General features: G+C 38.3%; 1 protein-coding gene across 1 annotated transcript in view; it reads left to right on the forward strand.

Annotated features, from left to right (window-relative positions):
- Positions 1-26,836, forward strand: part of SPAG17 (sperm associated antigen 17) — a 219,386-nt gene that overhangs the window by 75,241 nt on the left and 117,309 nt on the right. The window contains 10 exon segments of the mRNA XM_029230280.1: positions 774-935; positions 2,134-2,221; positions 2,431-2,543; positions 7,514-7,651; positions 7,740-7,853; positions 8,444-8,594; positions 12,002-12,229; positions 12,325-12,543; positions 19,687-19,748; positions 20,308-20,421. Of these exon segments, the coding sequence (XP_029086113.1) occupies positions 774-935; positions 2,134-2,221; positions 2,431-2,543; positions 7,514-7,651; positions 7,740-7,853; positions 8,444-8,594; positions 12,002-12,229; positions 12,325-12,543; positions 19,687-19,748; positions 20,308-20,421 (1,389 nt within the window).

Below are 26,836 nucleotides of genomic sequence, written 5' to 3' on the forward strand. Positions count from 1 at the left end.
TGGCTCCCACCAGGTGCTTTCTCTCTCTACCTTACCACTGCGGCTGGGACATAGGAGGAGCCTATTTAATCCTTCTTTGCTTTCAAGCAGACACACCTAGTGCTAAGAAACAGTGCTTTTCCACTTCTGGAAATGAAAGCCTAGGTAATAGAGGTATCTGATCCATAACCCACTTGCCAGATCATAAAACTTGTGGGTATTATAGTAGTACTAGTCTACCAGGATGTCTTAGGGTTTTTTTTCCCCTAAAGGTAGCACAGGTGAGGAAAGGAAGAAATCCTGATTGCACACATACTGCAGTGGACTTGTGGGGATGGTGTGCAAAGCCGAGTGGGTGATTGCCATTGCGATTCTTGTGTCTGTCGCCAAGCAAGAGCTCATCCCCAGCTTGTCTTGGGCTGAGGATATGGAAATTACCTATCTAATGAGTTGCTTTAGGAATGGACATACCTAGAAAATAGGCCACATTGCTGACATGAATGAATAGGGCACTTTTCACCTCGTTGAAGCATTAATTAGGCTCTTAACGATACTAGGCAGCCATAGGCCCTCCAAAGGGAACAGTCTGCACTGTGGTGAGCAAGAAGGGCCCGAAGGGTTCAGCAAATGAAGACTTGGTCACCATGACTGGGATTCAGTGGTTTGGGGACCAGCTGGGGAAGGACTTACCTGTAAAAAGTGATAGGTTTGGCTATAAGGGAGATACAAATCATGCATCTGATTCCAACAACATGAAACTAAGGACTAATTGTCATGAATTCTCTCACCTGTAGCTGGAATTGGGCACCAACATTTTTGAAAATATTGCCTGTTTGATGTACGACAGCCTGGATTGGAAAAGGCAGCACCAGCACTATTTGGAAAACATGCAGCTTATTAACGTCCCACAGGTGGTTAGTGAGAAACCTATCTTAGAAGCTACCTTGACTTCTGAGGTAGGCATATGCTAGAATGTCTTTAGTTGGCCGAATGATTTGCTGAACAGCTTAATTTTCACATTTATAAAACATGAAGAAAAAAAATCAAATACTGGTAGCAAGGGAACACTGCCTGCTGGGATTTAATGGGTGAGGGTGGGATCCAGGCCCCCAGGCACAGCATTAAAGGGCATCCATGTGATGGGAGCTTTACGAAACCTCCAACTACCTGCCACACACAGAGGGGATGATAGAACCCACTTTTCAGCCATGGAACAATAAATAGCATCTGGAACAAGGAGGGCTACTGATAACTTAATCACCATGTTATTTTAGCACCTACCCTGTGCTGGCACTGTACCAGGTGCTGGTGATACTGTAATGAACAAGACCCATCCTCTGTCCTCCTCATTGTGGTTAACCTTTAAAGGGGAAAAATGGCAGTCAAGGCAAAGGTGGTTTCAGTTTAGCATAATGAGCACTGTGAGGACAGTCAGCTGAGCTTGCAGGAGAAGCTATAAATAGGGCACCTAACCTGCTCCTGAGCAGAGTGGGATGGAGAGACGGGAGTCGGGGAGATGTTACCAGGCAGGGTGAGTGATGTGCTGAAGGCTGAGGCTGAATTGCCTGGGCAAAACCTGACTGGGGAGAGGGACAGAGTGGTATTTTCAAGAAGGGGGAAAAGATGTACAAAGACATGGAGGTCAAAGTAAAGAAGTATTGCGTCCAGGACCACACCATGGGGTACGGCAGTGCTCCCAGGTGATACATGCAAAGTGGAGAGCAGCAACACAAGCTGGAAAGGCGGGAGCCAGAATGTTCTTTGGTGCTGAGCTCAAGTTTGGGTTTTATGCTGAAGGTTGTGGGAGAACCATTGAAGGATTCTTAGAGGGAGAATGGCATGATTCTGTGTCACCCCGGGGTGACACAGAAGAGAAGAGACGATGCCCCATCTTCCCATCTCTTTCCTGGAAATTTCTCAGTGGGCTCTGTTAGGAAAAACTGAAAACTTCTTTTCAGTTTTCATTAACTTCTTTCCTTCCTCAGACAAAACGCATTTATTTGATCCTAATATTAGCCAATGATTTTGTGGTGTGAACATAATCATACAATCTCAGAATCCCGGAATCCCGTCAGAGTCCCATCATACCAGCATTGGATGAAAGCATCTCTCAGCTGGATGTTTCAATTGTTTTTTTAATTATTCTTATTTTAGCCCCCACAAACTGTTGCTGTAACCCCTGGAAAGAAGAAAACACAACAATATGAAGAGCTGCAAGCTCCAGCTCCACCACCACTACCAGGCATGTATGAAACCTGTTGCTGGAGGATCAGTGCCAGGAGCTGGTGCTTTGAGGAGTGACTGTCCTTGGTGTCGCTTTCACATCTCTTTCCACCTCAAGATCCTACATTTATCAGTGCATGATCAGAGTTTGAATCTGTGGATGAAATTTTGATGGGAGAAACGGAGAACACATCTTAATAGAGCAGTGGTATTTTGTATCTTTTACAGTGGCTTCTGTCATCACAAATGAAGTAGACATGCGATATTACAATGACTTGCTGAATCCAATTCCAGAAGAATTCATTTCTGTGCCCTTGATACTGCATTGTATGCTGGAACAGGTAAGTGGATACACGCTGAAGCTTTCTTCCCAGGTGGGCAACCTTGAGTCAATCACTTCATCTCTCTTTGCTTCTGGTTTTTTTGTTTTTAAACTGTTTTAAAATTACGCTCATAATACCTGAATGCATTCTCCTTTGCAAAGATTAGAACATTTTAGATAAAGCTAAAATCTGCTTTATCAGCTTCAATCCTCTTTTTCTTGCTACATTTTGGAATGATTTTATATAACATTCGCTGAAGTTTTGGTAGGCATATCTTTAAAACTATCAGGTGTTGTTTTAATGAAAGAGAACAGAGTTGGGCAGGTGGGTGGGGTGGTAAATGGTCCTCAACTGCATTTAACATTTCTTTTACACTTGTAGACTTTTTTTTTTTTTTTTTTTTTTAATGGTACGTGGGCCTCTCACTGTTGTGGCCTCTCCCTTTGTGGAGCACAGGCTCCAGGCGCGCAGGCTCAGCGGCCATGGCTAACGGGCCCAGCCGCTCCGCGGCATGTGGGATCTTCCCGGACCGGGGCACGAACCCGTGTCCCCTGAATCGGCAGGCGGACTCTCAACCACTGCGCCACCAGGGAAGCCCTACACTTGTAGATTTAATCAGATTTTTCTATTTCTGAGGGCAATTTTAGTCATTCATATTTTTTTTGGGGGGGGGGGTTGTTTTGTTTTTGATTTTTGCGGTACGCGGGCCTCTCACTGTTGTGACCTCTCCCGTTGCGGAGCACAGGCTCCGGACGCGCAGGCTCAGAGGCCATGGCTCACTGGCCCAGCCGCTCCACGGCATGTGGGATCCTCCTGGACCAGGGCACGAACCCGTGTCCCCTGCATTGGCAGGCGGACTCTCAACCACTGCGCCACCAGGGAAGCCCAGTCATTCGTATTTTTAAATGAACATGTCCATTTTATTTGTTTTCAATGTCATGAAAGTTCTTTATTCACTAATACACATTGAAAAGTTTTTCTCTGTATCTAGTTAACATTCCTTTCCTATGCCTGATGTTATTTATTGGTGCCCTCTTTTTTTGATCATGGATGCAATTGTATATTGATTATTGGTCTTTTCAAAGAACCAGCATTTTTTTTAACGTCTTTATTGGAGTATAACTGCTTTACAATGGTGTGTTAGTTTCTGCTTTATAACAAAGTGAATCAGTTATACATATACATATGTTCCCATATCTCTTCCCTCTGGCGTCTCCCTCCCTCCCACCCTCCCTATCCCACCCCTCCAGGTGGTCACAAAGCACCGAGCTGATCTCCCTGTGCTATGCGGCTGCTTCCCACTAGCTATCTACCTTACGTTTGGTAGTGTATATATGTCCATGCCTCTCTCTCGCTTTGTCACAGCTCACCCTTCCCCCTCCCCATATCCTCAAGTCCATTCTCTAGTAGGTCTGTGTCTTTATTCCTGTCTTACCCCTAGGTTCTTCATGACATTTTTTTCCCTTAAATTCCATATATATGTGTTAGCATACGGTATTTGTCTTTCTCTTTCTGACTTACTTCACTCTGTATGACAGACTCTAGGTCTATCCACCTCATTACAAATAGCTCAATTTTGTTTCTTTTTATGGCTGAGTAATATTCCATTGTATATATGTGCCACATCTTCTTTATCCAGAACCAGCATTTTGTTTCACCGATCCACTCCTTTTTACTTTTTATTTTATGAATTTCTTCATTTATCTTTATTATTTCCTTCTTCCTACTTTGTTTGGGTTTATTTCGTATTTCACTTTTACTGAAAGCTCACTTTGTTTATTTTTAGTCTATTTCACTTTACCTAAGGCTATGCATTTCCTTTTGAGTATTCCTTTGGCTGCATCATGATGCTTTCAATGTATTCAGTTGTAAATCTTTTAATTTCCACTGTTTATTGTCCATTTCTAATTTTATTGCATTATGGTCAATAAGCATGATCTGGATGTTAAAAATATTTTTTAATTTCCTGGGCTTCCTGTGTGACCTGGTGTACATCGTCAGTTCTTGTGAGTACTATATATGCCTTTGAAAAGAATTTGCTGTTAATTAACTCATTTAATCCTTAGAACAGCCCTATGGAGCAGGAACTATTTTTATTCCCCATTTCTCAGAAAAGGAAACTGAGGCCTAAAAAATTAAGTAAATTATCCAAGTAGTAAGTGACAGAAACTGCTTTTGAACCCCGTCCGTCTAAGTGGAAAAGTATTTTGATAGCATTGCTCTGTTGTGGTCTTCCCTTCTAACGCTGCTGATGAGAAGTCTGATGTCAATCTGATACTTTTTCCTTTGTAGGTAATCTATTTTTTCTTTCTGGTAGTTATTAGCGTTTTATCTTTTTCTTTTTTAAACATCTTTACTGGAGTATAATTGCTTTACAACAGTGTGTTAGTGTCTGCTTTATAACAAAGTGAATCAGCTACACCTATACATATATCCCCATATCTCCTCCCTCCAAGGCTATGTATAGTTATGGCTTTGTTTTTTTCATTGCCTCTGTGATCTAAAGGATTATAATCTGGTTTCTGATCACATTCTTAGTTAAATCAAAATTCCTTGTGCTGGTCCATAAAGACCCTAAAAATATGGTTCTGGGATGTTTGTCATCTCATCTCCTGCCCCCCCCCCCATCTCTCTCCCTCTCTCGCACTCTCTCTCTCTCTCTCTCTCACTACTGGTCATTTACATAGACCTTCTGGTTTTTCCTCACATTCACTAATTACACCTTAGTTTTTTTTACACTAACTTCTCTTCCTAGAAAGTTTTGTTCCCACATGTCTGTCTGCCTGGTGGATGGATACTCCTTGTCATTCAGTCCCCAGCGAAAGTGGCATTTCTGAGATAGGCTTTCTCTGACCACCTGATCTAAAGAAGGCCCACAACAACACAGAGTGCTCTCTACCATTTCACCTTGTTTTATTTTCTTATCAACAACTGCTCTTTAAAAAAAGAAAAATGTTTATTTCCTTTATGTATTACCTTCTTCTCACTAGAATGTAAGCTCCATGCAAGCAGGGACCTAAATCTAGTCTTGTTCATTGCTCTCTGCTCAGCACACAGTAACCACACCTAGCCCATAGTAGACCCTGAATATATATTTGTTCAATTAAATTATATCTTCAAATATTATTTCTTTTGATTTGTCCTAATTATTATTAGACAGATGTTGGAATTTCTAGTTTTTACCTCCATGTGTTTTAAATTTTCTTTCAATTTTACCCCTTTGGGAATTTCAGCTTAACTTCCAACTAATTTATTCTTAGGTGGAGTCTAGTCTGCTACTGAAGTTTTGTTTCAACAATAACATTTTTAATTTATAAATTCTCTAATTTCTTTTTATAACTGTGCTTCTTATTTCATGTATGTAAATATTCCTTTATCTCACTGAATATTAAAATAGTTTTAGACTCTAATCATCTCTTACCTCCAGCATACATTTTTATGCTTGTTGACTTCTTTAGTTTTCTAGCCAATTAGATAAGCACACTCATATTTGCCTTTAATTACCCTGTAAGGCTTTTGGAAGATCAGTAGTTTTATTATATCAATAAATTTGTAAAAGTTTAATAGCCCTATATGGCTTACAGTATCATCATTTTATTTATCTTAATCTTACTTATTTTATTCAACTCAACTCAAAGCAGCAAATATTTATTAACCATCCACTGTTTTCTGTGTACCAAAGGGGACAGTTGATGAACTCAGTGCCTGACACATAGGAGGCTCCAATAAGAGATACATGTTGACTGAATAAGTGTTTGATAATAAAGGGATGAAAAATTGAAATATAAGAGGAATCGGGTGGGATTTTATAGGAGGGGATATTAGAGTTTAACATTTCAGAGATGGAACAGTTCTGCATGGTCTCTTGTGATTGGAGTGGGTCCAAGAGATGGTAGGAAGAGAGAAAGTGGAGACAGGAGTGACTCTTTTAACAGTAATGTGTTGATAAACAGTAAAGAGTATACAACTGTTTTGTTATTGTTCTCAACAGGGGGGTTTGCCTCCCAGGGGACATTTGGCAATGTCTGGAATACTTTTGGCTGCCACAATTGGAGGGGTACTACTGGCATCAAATGAGTAGAGGCCAGGGATGCTGCTAAACCTTGTGTAGTGCACAAGATAGCCCCCATGACAAAAATCTAGTCCAAATGTCTTTAAATTTCAAGGTTGAAAAATCCTGTAGAGCTGTGTGAAATCATAGCGGGTGATTTTGGTATTTAAGGTGAAAAGAACAATTATAAATTAGGTGCCTATCTTGATTATATTTCAACTTCTTGTTTACCACATAAAATTGAACAAGGCATTTAATCTTTCTAGGCCTCACTTTCTCCGTATTAAGAAGAATATTACCCTTTACTGATCTCACCATGTATAACTTTTCTATCTTAAGGACTTGACCTGAACCCCAGTTCCTCCCAGTAAGCAGCCTTGGGCTTGGGCCAGGCACATAATTTCCCTCACCCTAATTCCATTTCTGTAAATTGGAAAATAATAGCTACTCAGCAATATTGCTGTGAGGCTTATGAGATAATGTATGTGAGGGTGGCCCACACAGTGCTTGGCATGTGGTAGGCACTCAGTAAATACTTATTGAATCCAAAGATGTGAGAGCACAGTTTTGAGTCCTTTAAAAGAAAGAGTAAATCATTAAGAAAAATTATATTAATATTGTTAGTTTGATTTCTACCATGGTAAATTTTCCTGTTTACCATTTGCATTTTGTGTTACCTATTCTAGTACATGTATGAAAATTATATATACTTTAATAATTTAATATATATATAATTATATATAAATTAATGTTTTAATGGATTATAAACTTTTTCCCTTTTACTTTGGTAGTCACTGGTAATTACACTGCCACTCTGTATAATCACCAAACTTTTTGGTAGAAACTGCCTTGTTTTTACTAAAAGCAATGGAAATACGTGACTATCAGTAAGGAACTGACCATTAAACTGATTCCTCCCAACTCTTTATGTCAACAGGTTGTGGCAAGTGAAGAAGACCTTGTCTCACCGAGTCTGGCGGAGCCGCCTCCCAGAACAGATGGGCTGGACCACAGAATTGCAGCTCACATCATGTCCATCCTGCCCTCTCTCTGTCCGACAGAGAGGGAGAAAAAGGTCAGATGGTGTGAGAAAACCAAAAAGTGTGTATGCTTTGAAAAGTATGAACTCTCTCTTTACATCAATACTGTTTTAATTTGAATAGAATCTCCATGAAATAGTCTTATCTGAAGAGGAAAATGAAAGCAAACCAGTGCCCAGAGGCCCTCTCCTACTGAACTATCACGATGCCCTCGCCCACAAGAAATATGTGCTAAAGGTAATAAGTAACCAGGTTACCCTGAGGATAACGGATGCAAGAAATCTCATTAGTAATTATTCAGTTGAAGAAATCTTAATGAGATAGCTTTACCAATGCTAATTACCAGTAATGTACGAAGTAGATACCTGCTTGCAAAGTAAGATCTCAGAAAATGGAAATGAATAAAGGAGAAATTACATCAGCAAAGAAAACTGGCCTAAATACAGAGGTCCAACGGACCATTAAATCGATTGCGACTACACCAAATTTGCATTAAAGCCTTGCTTTATACATCTGCTAATATGAAAAAACTAGTGGAGGCCAGAAAAGGATCTCAGAAGGGAGGGAGGAATACATTTGAGACTTTGGCAGTTTGTCACTGTGAATGAGGAATCCATCATTTGTGTGCACCAAGAACCTCTGGCAAAGTGAGAACTAGCTTTTTTGACCTTCAGCAAAATACCAACAGTTTGTCTTCCCCAATTACCATTGATTTCCCCTGTTCCCAAATAATGAGAGCAAGGGTATCATGTTTTGCCTTCTCCATATGCATAAGGCACTTGACAGCTTATTTTAATGTCTTCTGTCATGTTGCTCTTTTTCATCAGGACCTAAAGAATTTTGACCTGGTTCAAATTGAGCAGAAGATGCAGTCTAAGTTGCCACTGTGGGAATTCCTTGAATTCCCTCTGCCCCCGCCATGGAACAGCACGAAACGTCTAGCTGCAATTCATGAGCTCATGCACTTTTGTACAAGTGGTGAGTACATTGCTTTGTCGTAGCTTAAGTTCGTTCATTGATGGTCACGTGTGCCTCTAACGATTACACCCCCATCTGCAAAAAGTATTTTGAGTATTGACCTTTCAGAGGCTGGGGTGGGTATTTTGATTGACTGCACTTCTCTTATCTTGAATAATGTCATTAGCCGTAGGATGATAGCTGTGATGCATAACATTCTTCAATTTGATGCCCTGGCTTTTCTTTTCACTGTGTTTCTACAAGCACAATCCCCTTCTTTATTCGTCCTTCCCGCCTCCCAATGCCACATCCCCTCATTGACATCATTGGAGATGACATGGTAGCCCCCATCCTGGTTAAGAGGAGAACTTAGAGCGCCCCCTGTGGTGTGGTGCTGAGAGTGTTAATACCAGTTCACCTCCTCTCAAAACAGGAAGGGCCATTTTCTGCTCTTTGAGGACAGTGGAAAGAGGGGTCATTAAAAATATCTAAAATCAGCTTCTCATTGCAGAGTTCATGGGAATTTTATGACATAGACAATCATTCCCTAAACCATAGACTATTTCCACTTGAGGCAATAAGCAAATGCCTTCCTGCTTATAAGAAGAAATATGAAATTACATAGACATCTTGATTTGACCTAGAAAAGAAAAAAGCATGTGCAGATTCTTCTTTCTCCTTTCCTTTCTAACTCTAAGCAAATTATGAACTATTTTAATCTTGATTTCTTTTTTCATTTTTTTAGTAGGCTTAGTAATAGAAAAAGCTAAAATTTTTAATACTGCCATGCCTTCACCTCATGGAAATGTGCGGTGTAGCCTAGTGGGCCTGGGTATGTCATGTCTGTTGTTTACATAATCACCCTCTTCCTGGTGTTCTGAGAACATCTGGCCTTTATGCTCTTTCTGCCCTGTGATATGATTTTATTCTCTCTCCACCTCCGTTCTACCCTCCACAGCACAGGATTCTTGGGGTTTTTTTTATATGAACAAAGCACATTTATTGAATCATTTTTTTACAGTAGCAAAATACTGGAAACAAATTGAATGTCCCTCAGAAGCTTCTTATTAAAATATCAGAAACCTATGTGGTACAAAATCACGCGACTTAACAACAGTGAGGCATATCTATATCGTGATGTGGAACAGTCTCCCAGATAATTAAGTTAAAAAAGGAAAGGAAACAAAAGATAAGAAGAGGATGATTCGTATGCTCACATTTGCTTTTGTCTTTTAAGGGAGGATATGTACACATTCTTTTTTATACAATTTTTAAAGGTCACATTCCAGTTAGTACAAAATATAAGCTATATTCCCCGTGTTGTGCAATACACAAGATTCTTGTTTGTGTTGTCACCACTGAAACTGCCCACATATCCTGCTCCCATATCCCATCCCAAACCCTTGTCCCTCTGCCTCTCCTCCTTTTCTCTTCCCTCATGCTTAACAAGTCCAAAACCAAACTCTTGATTTCCTCAAAACGTGTCCCTTCATGGTCCTCCTTATTTCAGTAAATGGCGACTATTTTCTACCAAAACCTTGGCGTCATCCCTGGTTCCTCGTTTTACTCACGCCCCACAACCAATTCTACCACATCCCTCACTACCAGCGCAGTCCAGCACCACCTCTCACTTGGACTATTTCGATAGCTTTCCAGTTGGTCTCCAGGCTTTCCCCGTTTTATCTACAGTCTTTTCTTCACACAATAATGGGAATGACCCTTCTAAAATGTCAGTCAGATCATGGGCCTTCTTAGCCCAAAACCCTCTAGTGATCACCCATTTCCCTCAAAGTATTAATAAAATCTAAACTGTTCTGCCGCCCACTTTTGGAGCTCATCATCTGGCAAGCTCTCGTTGTTCTACTCCACTCTATCTAGTTGGCCTTACTGTGATTCCCTGGACAAGTCACTTGCACCCTTGCCTCCATCTTTGCATTTGCTCTTTTCCAGATATCGATATGGCTCCCCCACTTCTTTCACATTTTTGCTTTACTTGTTCAGAGGGCTTTTTGCTGGCTACCTCATATAAAATAGAAGCCTCTCCCCAACCATTATCACTTCTTATCCCCTCACCTGGCTTTACTCTTCTTATCATCTCTGATACACTATACACTTACCTGTTTATTCTGTTTCTAACTGCTACAATGGGTAATCCATAAAATCAGGAGTTCATTGATTTGTTTACTGCTGTGGTCCCTTTACTAAAGTCACTGGCAAGTAGTAGGTGCTCAAAAAATATTTGTGAAATGAATGAATGAACAAACTTAATGCTGTCACTTTTAACCACTTTCCTGTCTCTCTTCTGAATTTCCTTGTATTTTTTCCAAAAGGAACCTTCCCGCTGCCCTCACCTCTGTTGGAGAGGAAGTGTAGGTGACCTCTGATTCATTGATCTGTCACTATCATTTCGCCTTCCCTCACTGAATTCCATGGTTATTTGTTAACACCTACCTCCCACCTCTCTATCTTGAACTTCTAAAGCACAAGAACCAAATCTTTTCTTTAAATCTCAGGCAAAGAAAAATACATAGAGTACAAAGCCTAATACATAGAAAACAAAAACAGGTGAGTGAGTGAATGCATGAATAAATGCTATAAAAGAATAAATACACAAGTTAGTATAGCCCCTTGAAGGCTGATAACCTTTAAAGTAAAATTATGAAAAGTACTGTACCAGTTCATTGGATGGAAAGAGGCCTTTTCTTAGCCTGAGTGAACAGAAAAGCCTACTGAACATAACAGCCTATGTTAGACATGAGTGAGTGATTTCTCTGTTTTAAATTACAACAGCAGCAAAAGGTGCTTTTGCTTAAAAATGATGTTTTCTTAATTTATTTATTGAAGTATAGTTGATATACAATTGTGTTAATTTCTGCTGTACAGCAAAGTGGCTCAGTTATACACATACATTCTTTTTTACATTCTTTTCTGTTATGGTTTATCCAAGGATATTGAATGTAGTTCCCTGTGCTATACAGTAGGACCTTGTTGTTTATCCATTCTATATGTAATAGTTTGCATCTACTAACCCCAAACTCCCAGTCCTTCCCTCTCCTACCCCCTCCCCCTTGGCAACCACAAGTCTGCTGTCTATGAAAAATGACAAGTTTTAAATATATTCAACCAATATGATACCCTGGAAAGTCCATGTGAATTAATCCGGACACCTAATATTCATTCAGCTATGAAGCAGTTTGTGAGCATTATCTTAATAAATTATATCTTGATTGTGCAGCTTTCTTATTATTAGTTACCTTTGGTATTTGTTGCAGAATTGTGGAGCCCGTGTGTAAAGTCAGGTCAACACCCATCATGGCGTGACTCCTTTGTCATTTTGGTGGACTGACTCCCTGGTTGTCCCTCTTTTAGCCCTGTACCATGTGGTAATAAAGAGCATTCCTAGCAACACTTGTCCTACTTTCTTACAGAAGTCTTGAGCTGGAATGAAGTAGATCGAGCCTTCAAAGTGTTTACTTTTGAGAGCCTGAAACTCTCTGAGGTTGATGAAGAAGGGAAACTGAAACATTCTAGACTGATGTATGGGACAGATTCTGAGATGTTAAACATACCATGGGACAACCCTGCCAGATTTGCTAAACAGATAAGGCAAAAGTACATCATGAAAATGAATACCCAAGAGACTAGACAGCAAACAGGTACACTGCCTGGAAGGAACAAAAAGTATTCTCGCATTGTGTGATTGTCCATTTGTCTAGCATTGTATCTTATGGATCCTCTTTACACTGCCTAGATAGTGGAATCAAAGACAGAATTTTATTTCTGGATCAGAATTGGTCAACATCTATGCAAGATGATGAGATCAACAAAGAACCTTCCAATCCTAGTCAGCCTGATACTAACAATATGAAGTATTCTGACCTGGATAATAGGAAATCCTTAGACTCTGATTACAGAGAACCATCAGAGCAGGAGAACAGCTTGAAGTCGCAGCTCCAACCTGAGCCTTTGAGTAAGTAAACTTGTGTCTCTGTGTGTGTACGTGTGACTATATGTGTGTGCGTGCATGTGTATAGACGCTACTAGAGAATGTATAAACCAAAAAAAAAAAAAAAAAAGATTCAAGGTGCATTATTTAAATGCCTCCCTATTTCAGTTGAAAAACTGTTTAATATCTAAATTATTTGGTTAATTAAACTTTGTTACTTAGTGTTGTTAGTAAGTCCTCATTATTTAAAAAAATTTTTTTATTGAAGTCGAGTTGACTTACAATGTTTTTGATATATAGCAAAGTGATTCAGTTATATATATATATATATATTCTCTTTCAGATTCTTTTCCATTATAGGTTATTACAAGATATTGAATATAGTTCCCTGTGCTATACAGTTGGTCCTTGTTGTTTATCTATTTTATATATAATAGTGTGTATCTGTTGATCCCAAACACCTAATTTATTCCTCCCCTCCCCAAGTTTGTTTTCTATGTCTGTGAGCCTCTTTCTGTTTTGTAAATAAGTTCATTTGTATCATTTTTTAGACTCCACATATAAATGATATCGTATGATATTTGTCTTTCTCTGTCTGACTTCATTTAATATGATCTAGGTTCATCCATGTTGTTGCAAATGACATTATTTTATTCTTTTTTATGGCTGAGTAATATTCCCGTGTGTGTGTGTGTGTGTGTGTGTGTGTGTGTGTGTACATACCATATCTTCTTTATCCTTTCATCTTTCAATAGACATTTAGGTTGCTTCCACATCTTGGCTATTGAAAATAGTGCTGCTATGAACATAGGAGTGCGGGTATCTCTTTGAATTATAGCTGTGTCTGGATACGGTATATGCCCAGGAGTGGGATTGCTGTATCCTATCGTAGCTCTATTTTTCGTTTTTTAAGGAACCTCCATACTGTTCTCCATAGTGGTTGTACCAATTTCCATTCCCACCAACAGTGTAGGAGGGTTCCCTTTTCTCCACATCCTCTCCAGCATTTAGTATTTGTAGAGTAAGTCCTCATTATTTCAACCCTTTTTTTTCCCAAAATATTATAAAACCTCTTAGTCCACTCTTACCTTCATAAATGTAGTACAGTGAACATAACTAAAACTTTCATCATTAGTATTTTACAAGGCTATTGTGATTATTTGCAAAAATTATTAAAAATTACCTGCAGTAACATAATGAACTGCCCAGTGCAGAGCTTGGTACAAAATCAGTGCTCAGTGAACATCAGTTCCCTTCCCTCCTCCTCATGGCTTAGGCAGTTACTCTCATTCTAGAATAAAGCATAATAAATATTGTTATATTAGGAGGTATAGATGCATAGAAGAATATTAGGCTAAATTTTTATTGAGCTGTCTTACACACAACTGTCAGATTAATTACTTAAAATACGCTTCTGTTATGTCCCTGCTTATAACCTTCAGTGGCTCCCTACTACCTGCAATATAGAACCCAACTTCTTGGCCTGCTTTATGTGCTTCTTCAGCAGTACCAGATTACTTTTCCCAAACCCTTTCTACTTTTTCCCTTTTGCTCACTTATCCTATGCTCTAGCCAAACAGAATTAGGCCCTATTTCCTCTAGGCAGCCTGCTCTTTTCAATCTCTGTGACTTTTCCCCACAATACCCTCCAACTAGAGTTCTCTTTTTGATTATTATTAGGTTTGAATGGCACCTCCATGAAGCTTTGTTACATGTGTTCACCAGGAAATGCGTCGCTTACCATTCCATATGGTCATAATTAATCTATGCTTCCTTTATGGCATCAGTTATCATTTCCTACTACTTACTACCATTATTCATATGCCTATATTAAGGCCTCCTTAATACTATAGCTTTTTAGAGGTCATAAGTATGTTTATCTTAAAAATATTAATCATATACTACATCAGAAAACAAGTCCTAAAACAAATTTTCACAGATCAAAACTACAGAGTATGCTCTCAAACCACAAAGAAATTATGGAAAATATAGATGCAATAGGTAGAACAAATAAAATGAAAAAGTTTAGTTCTTTGAAAAGATTTTTTAAATTGAGAATTTTTTTTACAAAATGCTGATCACAAAAAGAAGCATGAATAACCATATTAGAAATAAAGCTGTATCAGGAATAAAAATATTGGGAATAAAGAAATGGACTTCCTTTTAATCCTATAAAAATTTAAAAGACAGTGAAAGGATATAATCAGCTTTATTCCACTAAGTCTAAAAATGAAATGAGCAAATTACTAGAAGAGTATAACTTGCTAACATTCACTCAAGAAGAAACAGAGAACCTGAATAGTCTTGTACCTATTTAAATAAATTAAATCAATAACTTAAAATCTTCCCAAATAATGTCATTGGCTAGTGATATTCAAAGCTCAAAAAAAGAAATAGTTCTAATCTCAACAAAAATTAATTCCAGGAACTATAGAAGGGGTATTCTCTCCCACTCATTTTATGAAACTAACATCAGCCTTATAATAAAACTGTCAAAGATAGTACAATAAAAGAAAATTATAGATCAAAGTTATTCATGAACATATAGGCCAAAATCCTGAATAAAACATAAGCAAACTGATCTAGCAATATACAAAATGATAATAATCAAGTACAAGTTTTTATAACAAGATTGAAGGAAAAAACATACATTGTAAAATCAGCATCATTTATCAATTAACACAGTAAGAAAAATATCTCAATAGATGCAGAAAAAGCACTTAAAATTCTACAGCGATTTATGAAGTCAATTTAACAAACTAGCAATAGAAAGAAAATTTCTCTACTTTATGAAGGTTATTTTTTAAATTACTATAATAAACATTATATATCAAGATGAAAAGTTGAAAGATTTCCCTGGATCAGGAGACTATCCACTATAAACACTCATATTTAGGATTACACTGGCGATGCTAGCCAACTCAGTAAGGCAAGAAAAAGATAATATTGTAAAGGTTGAAAAGGAATAAAACTGTTATTATTTGTAAATAGTGTGTATGTAGAAAACCCAAAATAATCCACAAAAGAGAGTCAGGAATAATATGAAAGTTTAATAAAGAAGTGTGATTGTGAAAGAACGTGCATAAGATATCTGGAGTGCTGGGACTTTTCTTTATCATTATTCATTATACCAAGCATTTATGTTGTTTGTACTTTTCTGTATTATATTTCATAATTTTAAAAAGCATTAAAAAATGGTCAGTGCCACAAAAGAATAGGTGTTAAGTCAGTATTGACTAAATGGTCATCTTACCATTTCATTTACTTAAATGAGGGTAGAAGAGGAAGTCATCAATGGAGTGGAATTAGGGAAAATCTCCTTGCCTGTCAGCAGAGCAGATAAGTGAGGATGAGGGGGACAAAGGAGGGAGGGAGGTAACATTTATTTAATATTGCCTGCTATATTCCAAGCACTGTGCTATTTTACATATATTAACTAATACTTTATATAAACATCAAGCCTATGAGGAAGTTACTATTAGCCTAATTCTGAAGACAAGGAAACAAAGACTCAGAGTGGTTAAGTAACTTTTTCAACCACATACAAGCAGGAAGTCAGGATTCCAAAGAGGGCTATCTAACTCCAAATCAATGCTTCCTCCACTGTGGCTGTCTTGTGGCTTCCTCAGTTCCAGAAATTCCTTGCGATGCATCTGATAGTTTAGCCATATTCATAGTCTCTTCTTCATGGCAACACTTAACCTGATTTTGTTGCCTTCGGGTCTTCCTAGGGCTGGTTCCTTACCATTAGGGCTGGTTCCCTATTTCTCTGTTCTAAATACCCTTACCTATTAGCCTAGCTCACAAAAAGTTAAGCCAAATAAGTTAGCCTGAGATGTTATGGTATTAGTGAATCCTATGGGAATGTACATGTATAGCAAAGAAGTCATTTTTTCTTTTAAATACTTTATTTATTTATTTGGCTGCACCTGGTCTTAGTTGTGGCATGCAGGATCTTCCTTGCGGCATCCATGATCTTCCTTGCAGCATGCAGGATCTTTAGTTGGGGCGTGCGAACTCGTAGTTGCAGCATGTGGGATCTAGTTTCCTGACCAGGGATGGAACGTGGGCCCCCTGCACTGGGAGTGCACAGTCTTAGCCACCAGACCACCAAGGAAGTTCCAAAGAAGTCATTTTGAGTTAATGTAGAGCCAGAATAAGCCAGGAGAGATATAAGCCCTGAGGGGTTTTATTTTGTTTTATTTTGCTTTTTTAATTTTTTAAATTTTTAAATTTTTTTTTTTTAGAGCAGTTGGTATATAGTTTTTTCTCAGGCAACTTTTGCCACCTGGTGGTCAAACCACATAAGTTGGTGTTCTGGATCCTGGTGCAAAGTAAATGCTTATAGCAACTCCCTAAATCATCAAGGCTGAACATGCTGTGATGGACAATGTATCCTAGAGGCTGAGCAATCGTGAGAGCTGAACCCTGTAAGGGTTGGCCTGTAAGGGATTCTACAGGGTGTAGGCTGGTCTACATCAAGAAACTGTTACATTTGGGTGGGGGAGGGCAGCTGAGCCTTGGTTCCTCACTGCGGCTGTTATACGTAAGGGAATTTTTTGTTGTTGCTGCTAATCTTTTTTTGCTTTTTCCCCTAACCCTGAGTCACATTTCTAAAGCTTCGACTTTAGATCTCTTTAAACAAAGCAGAAATTGTTCATGTATTTCCTGCACAACCATCTTAGCATCATATATATATAAAAGCCTGTTCCTGGACATGAAGGGCTGAGTATTTGTGCTTTTCTCAACCAAACATCCATCTGAGACTGTTTTTGCACTTGACAGGGCCTATTGGATATTTATGAAAAACCTGAGAGTTGATAACTGTGAGGCTATAGGTTTAGATGTGCCCTTTATGCTTGTTGGGTGTTTTTTTAATAAAGTAACTGCTTTGCAGAGGGGTCTTGTTATCTCTAAAGTAAAACAGATTAGGAAAGTTGTTTTTCAAAGGAATGAGAATGCATCCATTTCCAGATGTGTCAAAAACTACTGAATCACACTGTCAAGGGATTATGCGGTTGAAGGGAGAAACCAGGAAGAAAGAAAAAATGACTCTTGCTTTACTATTAAATAGAGAGTTCAGATTAGTCTTAGAATGTTCTTTCCTTTGACAAAATAACTGGTGCACAAATTTTTAGAACATATTTTTTAAACTGGAGACTTTTTTCTGCTGGATCCTTAGACACAAGAGGGAATATCAGATCTCCCGGAAATCTGGCAGCCCACAGAATAGAATAATTTTTATTCCACAGATTTCATATCAATTGCTTCAAGGACACATGGGACATCATGGTCTATTTAGAGTTATAGTTGGCCTGAGTTTTCTCTTGAGTGGCTGTATTTATATAAATACTGAATTGTCTTTATAGTTTTCTTCTAAATCAAAATGGAACATTCATGCTGTCACCCTCACCAGCCCAAGGCGAGATGGAACTAGTAGCAAAAATATAAGTAGCTATGCTCCTAAAAGCAAGGAGAACATTGGCCTATCCTGCTTAGACGTAATTAACTACTCCCTCTAGAAACCCAGATATGGTTCTCTTTGCCACAGAATGAAAACTTAAATCTTATGCTTACCCCCAAATAAGCTTTTGTTGTAGGATTTCTTCCGCATTTCTGCTCTCTCTATATGGCTCTGTATTTATTTCCAGTTTCAGTATATGGTATAGATTTCTCTCATTCAATCAAAAAATATATATATTTACTGAGTTCCTAGCATGTGTTGGTTACTCAGAATACAGTTAGAGAAAATAAGATAAAGTTCTTATTCTTCAGGAATTCACATTTGATATGGAGAGACAGACATAAACAAATATTAGTAGGCGCTGATAAATACCATGATCAAAAATAAAGCAGCATAAGAAGCAGAAGGCTTTTGAGGAGGTGACATTTGAGCAGCAATATGAATGAAGTAAGGGTTTGAAACAGATGACTATCTAAGGCAAAGCATGCCAGAGAAAAGCAAGTTCAAAAACTTCAAGACACAACAAGCAAGCCAGTGAGTCTGGTGTGGAATGAGCAAGGGAGAGTGGAAGGAGATGTGATTGGCGAGTTAAGCTGGAGCCATTTCATATATGACTTTGTAGGGATTAATTTGCTATTATTCTAAGGGTGATAAAAAGTCCGGCTGGCTGTTATTCAGCAGCATGACAGGTATGTTACAAGATTCATGCCCTTACTCTATTACTTTGGTCAGATTTGGAAAATGCTGTGTACTTTATCCATTTCTTTGTTAGAGATTCACAGTCACGGGAGCATATTACAAACTCTGAGACATTCACGGTAAAGATGTCTATCCACGTGAAACATATATCATGGAACTCTTCTGTGTAACATTTGTTAACTTTAGTAATTACTGAAGCATGGTGATTCAGAAATCAACAGCATGATTCTGTTTCCTCTCTGTCCATTTATATGGCTGTTTGCTCGGTACTCAAGAAGGATATCACAATCCCAGTTATCATATAAGTCTACTGTTTGGTCACAGGGAGAACTATTGTGCATGACTCACATTGGTCCATGGTATGGGGCAGTGGAGTCCAGCTCCCGATTCATTTTATTCATTTAACTAACTTTTTAAAACTCTATAAGTCTGCGGATGCCCATTAAATGGGTTTAAAATTAATAAACAATTAATGAATGGAAAAACTCTACAAGATGGTATATAGTATTATTTTTTCTGGTAGGAGTTGCCTTTATCTGGTAGTTATCCTTTCCATACATCCCCTGCCCCTGTCCTAGTTTGTCACCCATAAGATATGACCAAGAAGTTTGAAAAGCCTTTGTGATAGCTGCCAGCATGACAAGACACAACAGTGTGTAGTGAGCAGTTGACATAGTTTAATCAGTAAATATTTGCAGCTTGTAAGGTAAAGGTACATTGTTAGAAGTGAGCCATACAGTCTGAAGGCAGACTATCTAACATGATTTAGGAATGTATTGTATAGGAAGCTGGGTTCTTTTCAAAGGACTTAGCGTAACTTTTCTAGGTAGACACTGATTTAGAATTATTGACACAGACACCTTTTTGGAGGCATGAAACATGCCTTTTAGGAATTACCTTTTCAGCACAGAAACCTAGATCATATGGCAACAAAAATGCACAGCGTTGACTAAAACGAGAACAAAGCCCAAACACAACTGGATGTTGGTGTCTTTGATTTACAGAGCGGACCATGAACAATGAGATCAAAGATAAAGCGGTCACAAATGCTGATCCTCTTGAAAAGGTAGGAAAGTATTATTATAAATGTGTAGATGCGAGTAAGATGATCTGAGAAAACCATGAACTAAAAAAAGGAGAGAGAGAAGCTTAGCAGGAGAATGCTGATGCTAGAGGAGAAGGGATTATTCAGACATCCCCTGACCAGCTCCAACTGGAGAGAAAGGAGTTAATTTCACCAGCCGCTCAAGCAAAACTTCCAGGCTCCATGCTCCTCTCTAGACAGTGTGGCTTGGCAACGTCACGAACACCTGCTGACCATACAGCCATGTAGAACTAATGCTGTCTTGAAGTGAGTTCAGAAAACCTGCCTATAATTGCTAACAGGACTCAGAAGAGTATAACCTAACAATAAAAATATTTAGATTATGTTGCCCATGAAAAAAAAGTCAAAGGCATACTCTTTCTGGCAGCAGTTCTCTTAAAGTGTTGCCATATGGATTTATACATATGCAGATTTCCCCAATTAGATGGAGTGCATGCTGGTTAGTTGATGGAGTCCAAGAGGGCTCCATTTGGACTTAAACAAATTAAGGCTGAAATTGGATTCCTATGATTTTTTTTAGAAACCCAAGAAGATGACTGTGGAAGCAGAGTTACAGGACATAAAGAAAATGCAGCAACGCAATCTAATGGACTGGAGTTTTACTGAACATTTTAAGCCAGAAGTTCTGCTTCAGGTATTAATGGTCTGTGAGTCTCTGGAAGACGGTCAGATGGGTCTGGAGAGGCATGGTGTGATTTAGAACAGTTCACTTCTAGGTCACTCTCAGATCTAGTTCAGATCAATACTCCCATTTACTTCACCTATAAAGTGAGTTTAATCCCAGATTGAGCTTTGCATGCCCAAAATACTTTAAAATATACTTTCTAAAAGGATGTTTTTTATAAAGTCTTTTAAGGAAAAAAAGATATATATGCATGACTGTTGCACATGTTTTTTTAAAAAAAACATAGTAATAAAAGTAAGACATTGGGAAGCAACCTTATTTTCCCCCATATTGCCTTTCAGTTCTCTTCAGTTTTCGCAACATTTCCAAGTATTTTCTGATACAATTAACAGGTCAATGGAAGTTGTGATAGCTAACATTTACTGAGCACTTACTGTATGCTGGTCAATGATTAATATGTATTATTAGCTTATTTAATCTCTTCAATAATCCTGTGAAGTAGAAACTATTTAAATAGTAGGAAACTGTACCAACAGTACAGTACCAACAGTAACTTTTGTCCAAGGTCACATGGCTGATGAGTGAGAGAAGCAAGATACGAGCCCAAGAAATCCAGCCCCAGAACTTGTGCCCTTAACCACTATGCAAAATAATGAGTAACGAACGCTAAAATGAACTTTTTGTTGCTTTTACGTTTTATGCAAAAACCTGTACTCTTTTGTTTTATCTTTTTAATTTCAATTTTACTTTTATCAAAGTTTTACATCCACATTTTTTTAACATCTTTATTGGAGTATAATTGCTTTACAATGGTGTGTTACTTTCTGCTTTATAACAAAGTGAATCAGCTATACATATACATATATCCCCATATCTCCTCCCTCTTGAGCCTCCCTCCCACCCTCCCTATCCCACCCCTCTATGTGGTCACAAAGCACCGAGCTGATCTCCCTGTGCTATGTGGCTGCTTCCCACTAGCTATCTGTTTTACATTTGGTAGTGTATATATGTCCATGCCACTCTCTCACGTTGTCCCAGCTTACCCTTCCCCCTCCCCATATCCTCAAGTCCATTCTGTAGTAGGTCTGCATCTTTATTCCCGCCTTGCCCCTAGGTTCTTTATGACCATTCTTTTTTTTTTCGATTCCATATATATGTGTTAGCACACGGTATTTCTTTTTCTCTTTCTGACTTACTTCACTCTGTATGACAGACTCTAGGCCCATCCACTTCACTACAAATAACTCAATTTCATTTCTTTTTATGGCTGGGTAATATTCCATTGTACATCTATGCTACATCTCCTTTATCCATTCGTCTGTCGATGGACACTTAGGTTGCTTCCATGTCCTGGCTATTGTAAATAGTGCTGCAGTGAACATTGTGGTATATGACTCTTCAAATTATGGTTTTCTCAGGGTATATGCCCAGTAGCGGGGTTGCTGGATTGTATGGTAGTTCTATTTTTAGTTTTTTAAGGAACCTCCATACTGTTCTCCATAATCATCCACATATTTTTAAAGCCAAAAATTGTATAAAGAGTCTTACGAAAAATAACAGCTCCCACCCACTCCCATGCCAAAATTCCCAGAGGTAAAAATCTTCCAGGTATTTACCTGTTTCTTTTGTTACTTAATTGTCTCTAAGTAACAAGTATATTTAGTCTTAGTTTTAGTTTGGGGCATCATCATCAATTAACTCCTTCTTGAGAAGACAGCTTGCCCACCCCCCATATAACACACACTCAGACACATACACACACACACAAACACACACACGTGCACATACATTCATTTATACACTCCTACACTCACAGCAGCATTTCTCCTTGCCATTCTCCAACACGGTTAACTATATCATAATTTTTGGTTAGATTTCAAGATTTACCTTATTTCAATTATATAAAAACTATTCACAACTGAACTGTATAGTATTCTATGATTACATTTCCTTTTCATTTGTTTAGTTTGTTATTCATTTATCATTACTACCCCCCAAATTCTCTACCAAAGAGTAAATCTCCTTTCAGTCCATTCAAACCTAACAGGTATTCTATCAATTTTGTTGTCTAAGCAATGCCTTTCCTGTGTGCTCTCAACCTCTGCTTGCCCTCTACTTGTCTTCTGGGTTCACAGGGTCACACATGAATAGGAATTTTGCCCAAGGAGGGACCAGGAACTGAGTCTCACCCATAACTGATTTTGAAGATATTTAGGTAAAATTTGGGCCTTAGAGTTGATGCTGGAAACAGTTAAAACTTTGAGGGATATTGGGATTGGGTGAATATATTTTACATATCGGGAGGATATGAATTTGAGAGGCCACAGTGTGGATTGTTATGTGTTGAGCAGTGTCCCCGAAAAGAATTTTTAGAATCCTTACACCAGGACCTAAAAGTGTTACCTTATTTGGAATTAAGGTGTCTAAAAGATGTAATCAAGTTAGGATGAGGGCATTATGGTGAGCTCTAATCAAATATGACTGATGTCCTTGTAAGAAGAAGAAAATACCAAGTAAAGACAAAGACACACAGGGAGAATATTTTGTGACCAGAGAGGCAGAGATTAGAATGATGCAGATGCAAGCCAACATACACCAAGGATTGATGGCCACTGCCAGAAGCTACAAAGCAGCAAAGAAAATTCTACCAATTTTCAGAGAAAGCCTGCCGCACAGCTGTGGTCCTGCGATCTCCCTTCACTATCATGGCCACATCCTTTGCCTCTATTTCCAGTTAGATACTCTGTCCTCTGAATCCCATGTTGTCCTCTCTCTTGGGTTACTCTTTTTGTAGGGGACCGTCTCTTCAAGTTGCTTCCATAAATTTTTGAGGCATTGGATGTTTGAAAGTATCTTAATTCTATCCTTACACTTGACTGCCAGTTTGGCTTTACATAAAATGCTAAGTTAAAGGGTACTTTCCTGGGCTTCCCTGGTGGCGCAGTGGTTGAGAGTCCGCCTGCCGATGCAGGGGACACGGGTTCGCGCCCCGGTCCGAGAAGATCCCACATGCCTTGGAGAGGCTAGGCCCGAGAACCACGGCCGCTGAGCCTGCGCGTCCAGAGCCTGTGCTCCGCAACGGGAGAGGCCACAACAGTAAGAGGCCCGCATACTGCAAAAAAAAAAAAAAAAAAAAAAAAAAGTATTTCCCTTTGACATTTTGAAGGCATTCTTCAGTAGTCTTTTAGCTTTCCAGATTGTCCTTGAGAAAAAAGAATGAAATTCTGATTCCTGATCACTTTAGTCTGTTTTTTTTTTTTTCTTCTCTCTGTAAGGTTTTTAAGATTTTCTCTTTGTTCCAGTGTTCTAGATTTCCTGTTGATGTGCCTTGGTATGTGGTTCTATTCCTCATATTGTACTGGGGAGCCCAGTATAATCCAGAGACTCCTGTCTTTATATTCTGGGAAATGTTATACAATCATCACTCTAAATCATCTCCCCTCTGTTTTCTTTAGTCTTTCTTCCTGAAACTCCTATTATTCTGGTGTTGGACTTCCTGGACTGAACTTCCAGTTTCTTTACCTTTTCCCTCCTAGTTTACAACACCTTTTCTTCTTATTCTGGAAATATGGCTCTGCTTTCATTCAATTTTTCTATTGGGTCTTCTGTGTCTGTTGTTATAATGTTAATTTCTTTAAGTTCTATTTATAATTAAAAATTACCTTTATAGAGCACACTGTTCACATTCCCTGGTATCATATCTTCTCTTATCTCTATGAGGATATTAAAGTCCTTTGAAGTCATAGTGTCTTCTCCCTGCATTGTCTCTTTTCCTCAAATTTTTTTTTAACTTTTTGTTTTTTGGGGGAGAGGAGGGGAGATCTTCATTTTTCATATTGGAGAATAATATCTAGTGGTATTTGCCTCTTTGTTCATATTAATGAGACATGCTACCTGAGGTCAAGGTAGAGGGAAGTTGTCAACAACTGGACTTCGTTGTTGGGTAACTTGGCTGGAGGGTTTTCTTGGGAGACCCATCAGTGTTAAAGTATTAGTTCTGTACTCTTGGGCCATTTAGAGTCTCCAGGAAAAAAAGAAAAATCTAATCTCCTGTCTTCAAGATATAACTTACCAGTCAGGGTTTTAGGAGCTGAGTGATAGAGGGAAAGAGTTTAAGGTGTCTTCCCACTCAGCCTCCAGATCTGCGTTGTCCAATGTGGTAATCACTAGTCACATGTAGCTTCTGAGTACTTGAAATGTTGCGAGTTAAAGTGAGATGGGCTGTAAGTAGGTTATACACTACATAAGTATAGCTATATAAATGCTGTGCACACCAGATTTTCAAGGATTTAGTTGAAAAAGAAGGTGATACATTTCATTAGCAATTTTTACATGGATTACATATTGAAATGGTAATATATTTTTGACATATTAGGTTAAATAAAATATACAGTTATAATTTTACCTCTTTAAAAATATGGCTACTATAAAATATGGCTACTATAAAATTTTATATTACACACATGGCTCACATTTGTGGCTTACCTTATATTTCTCTTGGACCATGCCAATTTGGACTTCTACAGAATTCTCTTTTTTCTGTGGTATAGGTCTCCTTCAGTGGTGCCTAGGGTCCCTCTTCTTAGAATCCACAGGGTCACCTTCTGTTGGTAATAATCCTCCCTTCTGCTGAGGTGGGAGATGGACAGTCCCCCAGCTGCTCAGGACTGTTGAGGCTTCTTAAAAGACTTCCTATTTTCAATGCCACCTTCACTCCACTTTCAGAGGTACCTCACTCTGCCATTTCTTGAGCCTTTCTGTATTTCTGCACACGGATAAAGTTCCGTCTGGTCTCTCTTAAAACTACTCTTAGGATTTGACTTTCCATGTTCTGCCAAATCTGTTACCACTTATCCTTCTGCTTTCTACCTTCTAAAATGCTGTTGCTTTTGTCTCCTCTTCTGTGGCCTTCAACTTTGTGATATTAAAACTCAAAATTTTTACAGTTCCTTTACTGAGGGGTTAGAGAGTACATGTGTTTAATCTTCCATTTTTAACTGGAAGTTCACTTCAGACTATTTCGATTTAGCTCTGTCCTTCCCACTCCATGAAGCTTCACTTTTCAAGGTCACACATAATTGTCCTGCCAAACCTAAATGAACACTTATCTCTGTTCATCTTCCTTGACCTTTTCATCAACAAAGCTGATCAATTCCCTGTGATACACTCTTCGTTCTTGGTTTCCAAGACACCATACTGGATTCCTCCTCAGTGCTCCATTTGGAATTTTGTCTAATACTTCTCCTCCACCTAATATCTAAATATTGAAGTGCCTCAAGTCTCAGTCCTGAATTGTCTTCTTTCCTCTGTAAGCATTCTTTTAATGATTTCATCTATTATATATGTCTAACCCTAATGACTCATAGAATTTTATCTTCCAAACTATCTCTATCTTGAGCTCCACATTACTGTCCCTACCTCTAAATTCCACTTGAATTTCTGATAGGCCTCTTAAATATTTAGTGTCCCACATGAAGCAGATAATTTTCCCATCTAAGCATGTTTCTCCCCTCATCCATCTCAGAAAATGTCACCATCAAGCCAAAAGGCTAAGAGTCATTCCTTACTTCAGCTTTTCCTTTGTCCTGCATGTCTGATCCATCAAGTTTTGAGGGTATAACCTCAAAATATATCTTCAAGCTCTTCACCATCTCCACTGCTCCTACTTTAATTCAAGTACCATCCTCTCCATCTACTGTAATATCCTCCTGGTCATCAGCCTGCTCCACTCTTGGTCCATGCCAATCCCTTCTGTCCGTATCAGATGTTCCATCAATTTCATCTTCTTAGACACACATCTCTGAACTCCAGAATTCTCTAGAAAAATCTTAATCAGATTTTGGAGAAAAATCTTACCTATCTTGTTCATTTTGTTTTTCTAGAACCTACATGGTGCCTGGCACATGGTAGGTCTTCATTTTTAATGAGAAAAGTAGTTAATGAGAACAACAATATTAATGCAGAAAAATAGGTAAAAGCCAAGTTTTTAAAATTTATTTTATTGGAGTATAGTTGATTTACAGTGCTGTGGCCAAGTTTTTAAAAAGGACAGGAAATACATTGTATGAAAGCTTATCAAATATTAAGAACAACTACAGCTCTGAGAAACTTAGTGCTATTAGCAAACCAAATGCAGTAATTTATAAAAAATAGAAAACATAATGTACAGTTTGAATTTTCACAGGAATGTAAGGTTGAACACTAGAATATCTATTAATAAAATTTAGCACTTTAACAGATTGAAGAATAAAAAAGAACACCTAAATTGATGCAGAAAAATCATTTGATATGATTTAATAATCACTAATGATTAAGAACTCAGAGCAAACTAGTAACAGGAGGAACTTTTCTAACCTAATAAGGAGTATTAGGTTACATAAACCATACAGCAAAAAAACAAAAACAAAAACATACTTAATAGATG

This window comes from Monodon monoceros, unplaced genomic scaffold (genome assembly GCF_005190385.1).
Source record: "Monodon monoceros isolate NGI ecotype Baffin Bay Population unplaced genomic scaffold, NGI_Narwhal_1 Super_Scaffold_18, whole genome shotgun sequence".
NCBI lineage: Eukaryota > Metazoa > Chordata > Mammalia > Artiodactyla > Monodontidae > Monodon > Monodon monoceros.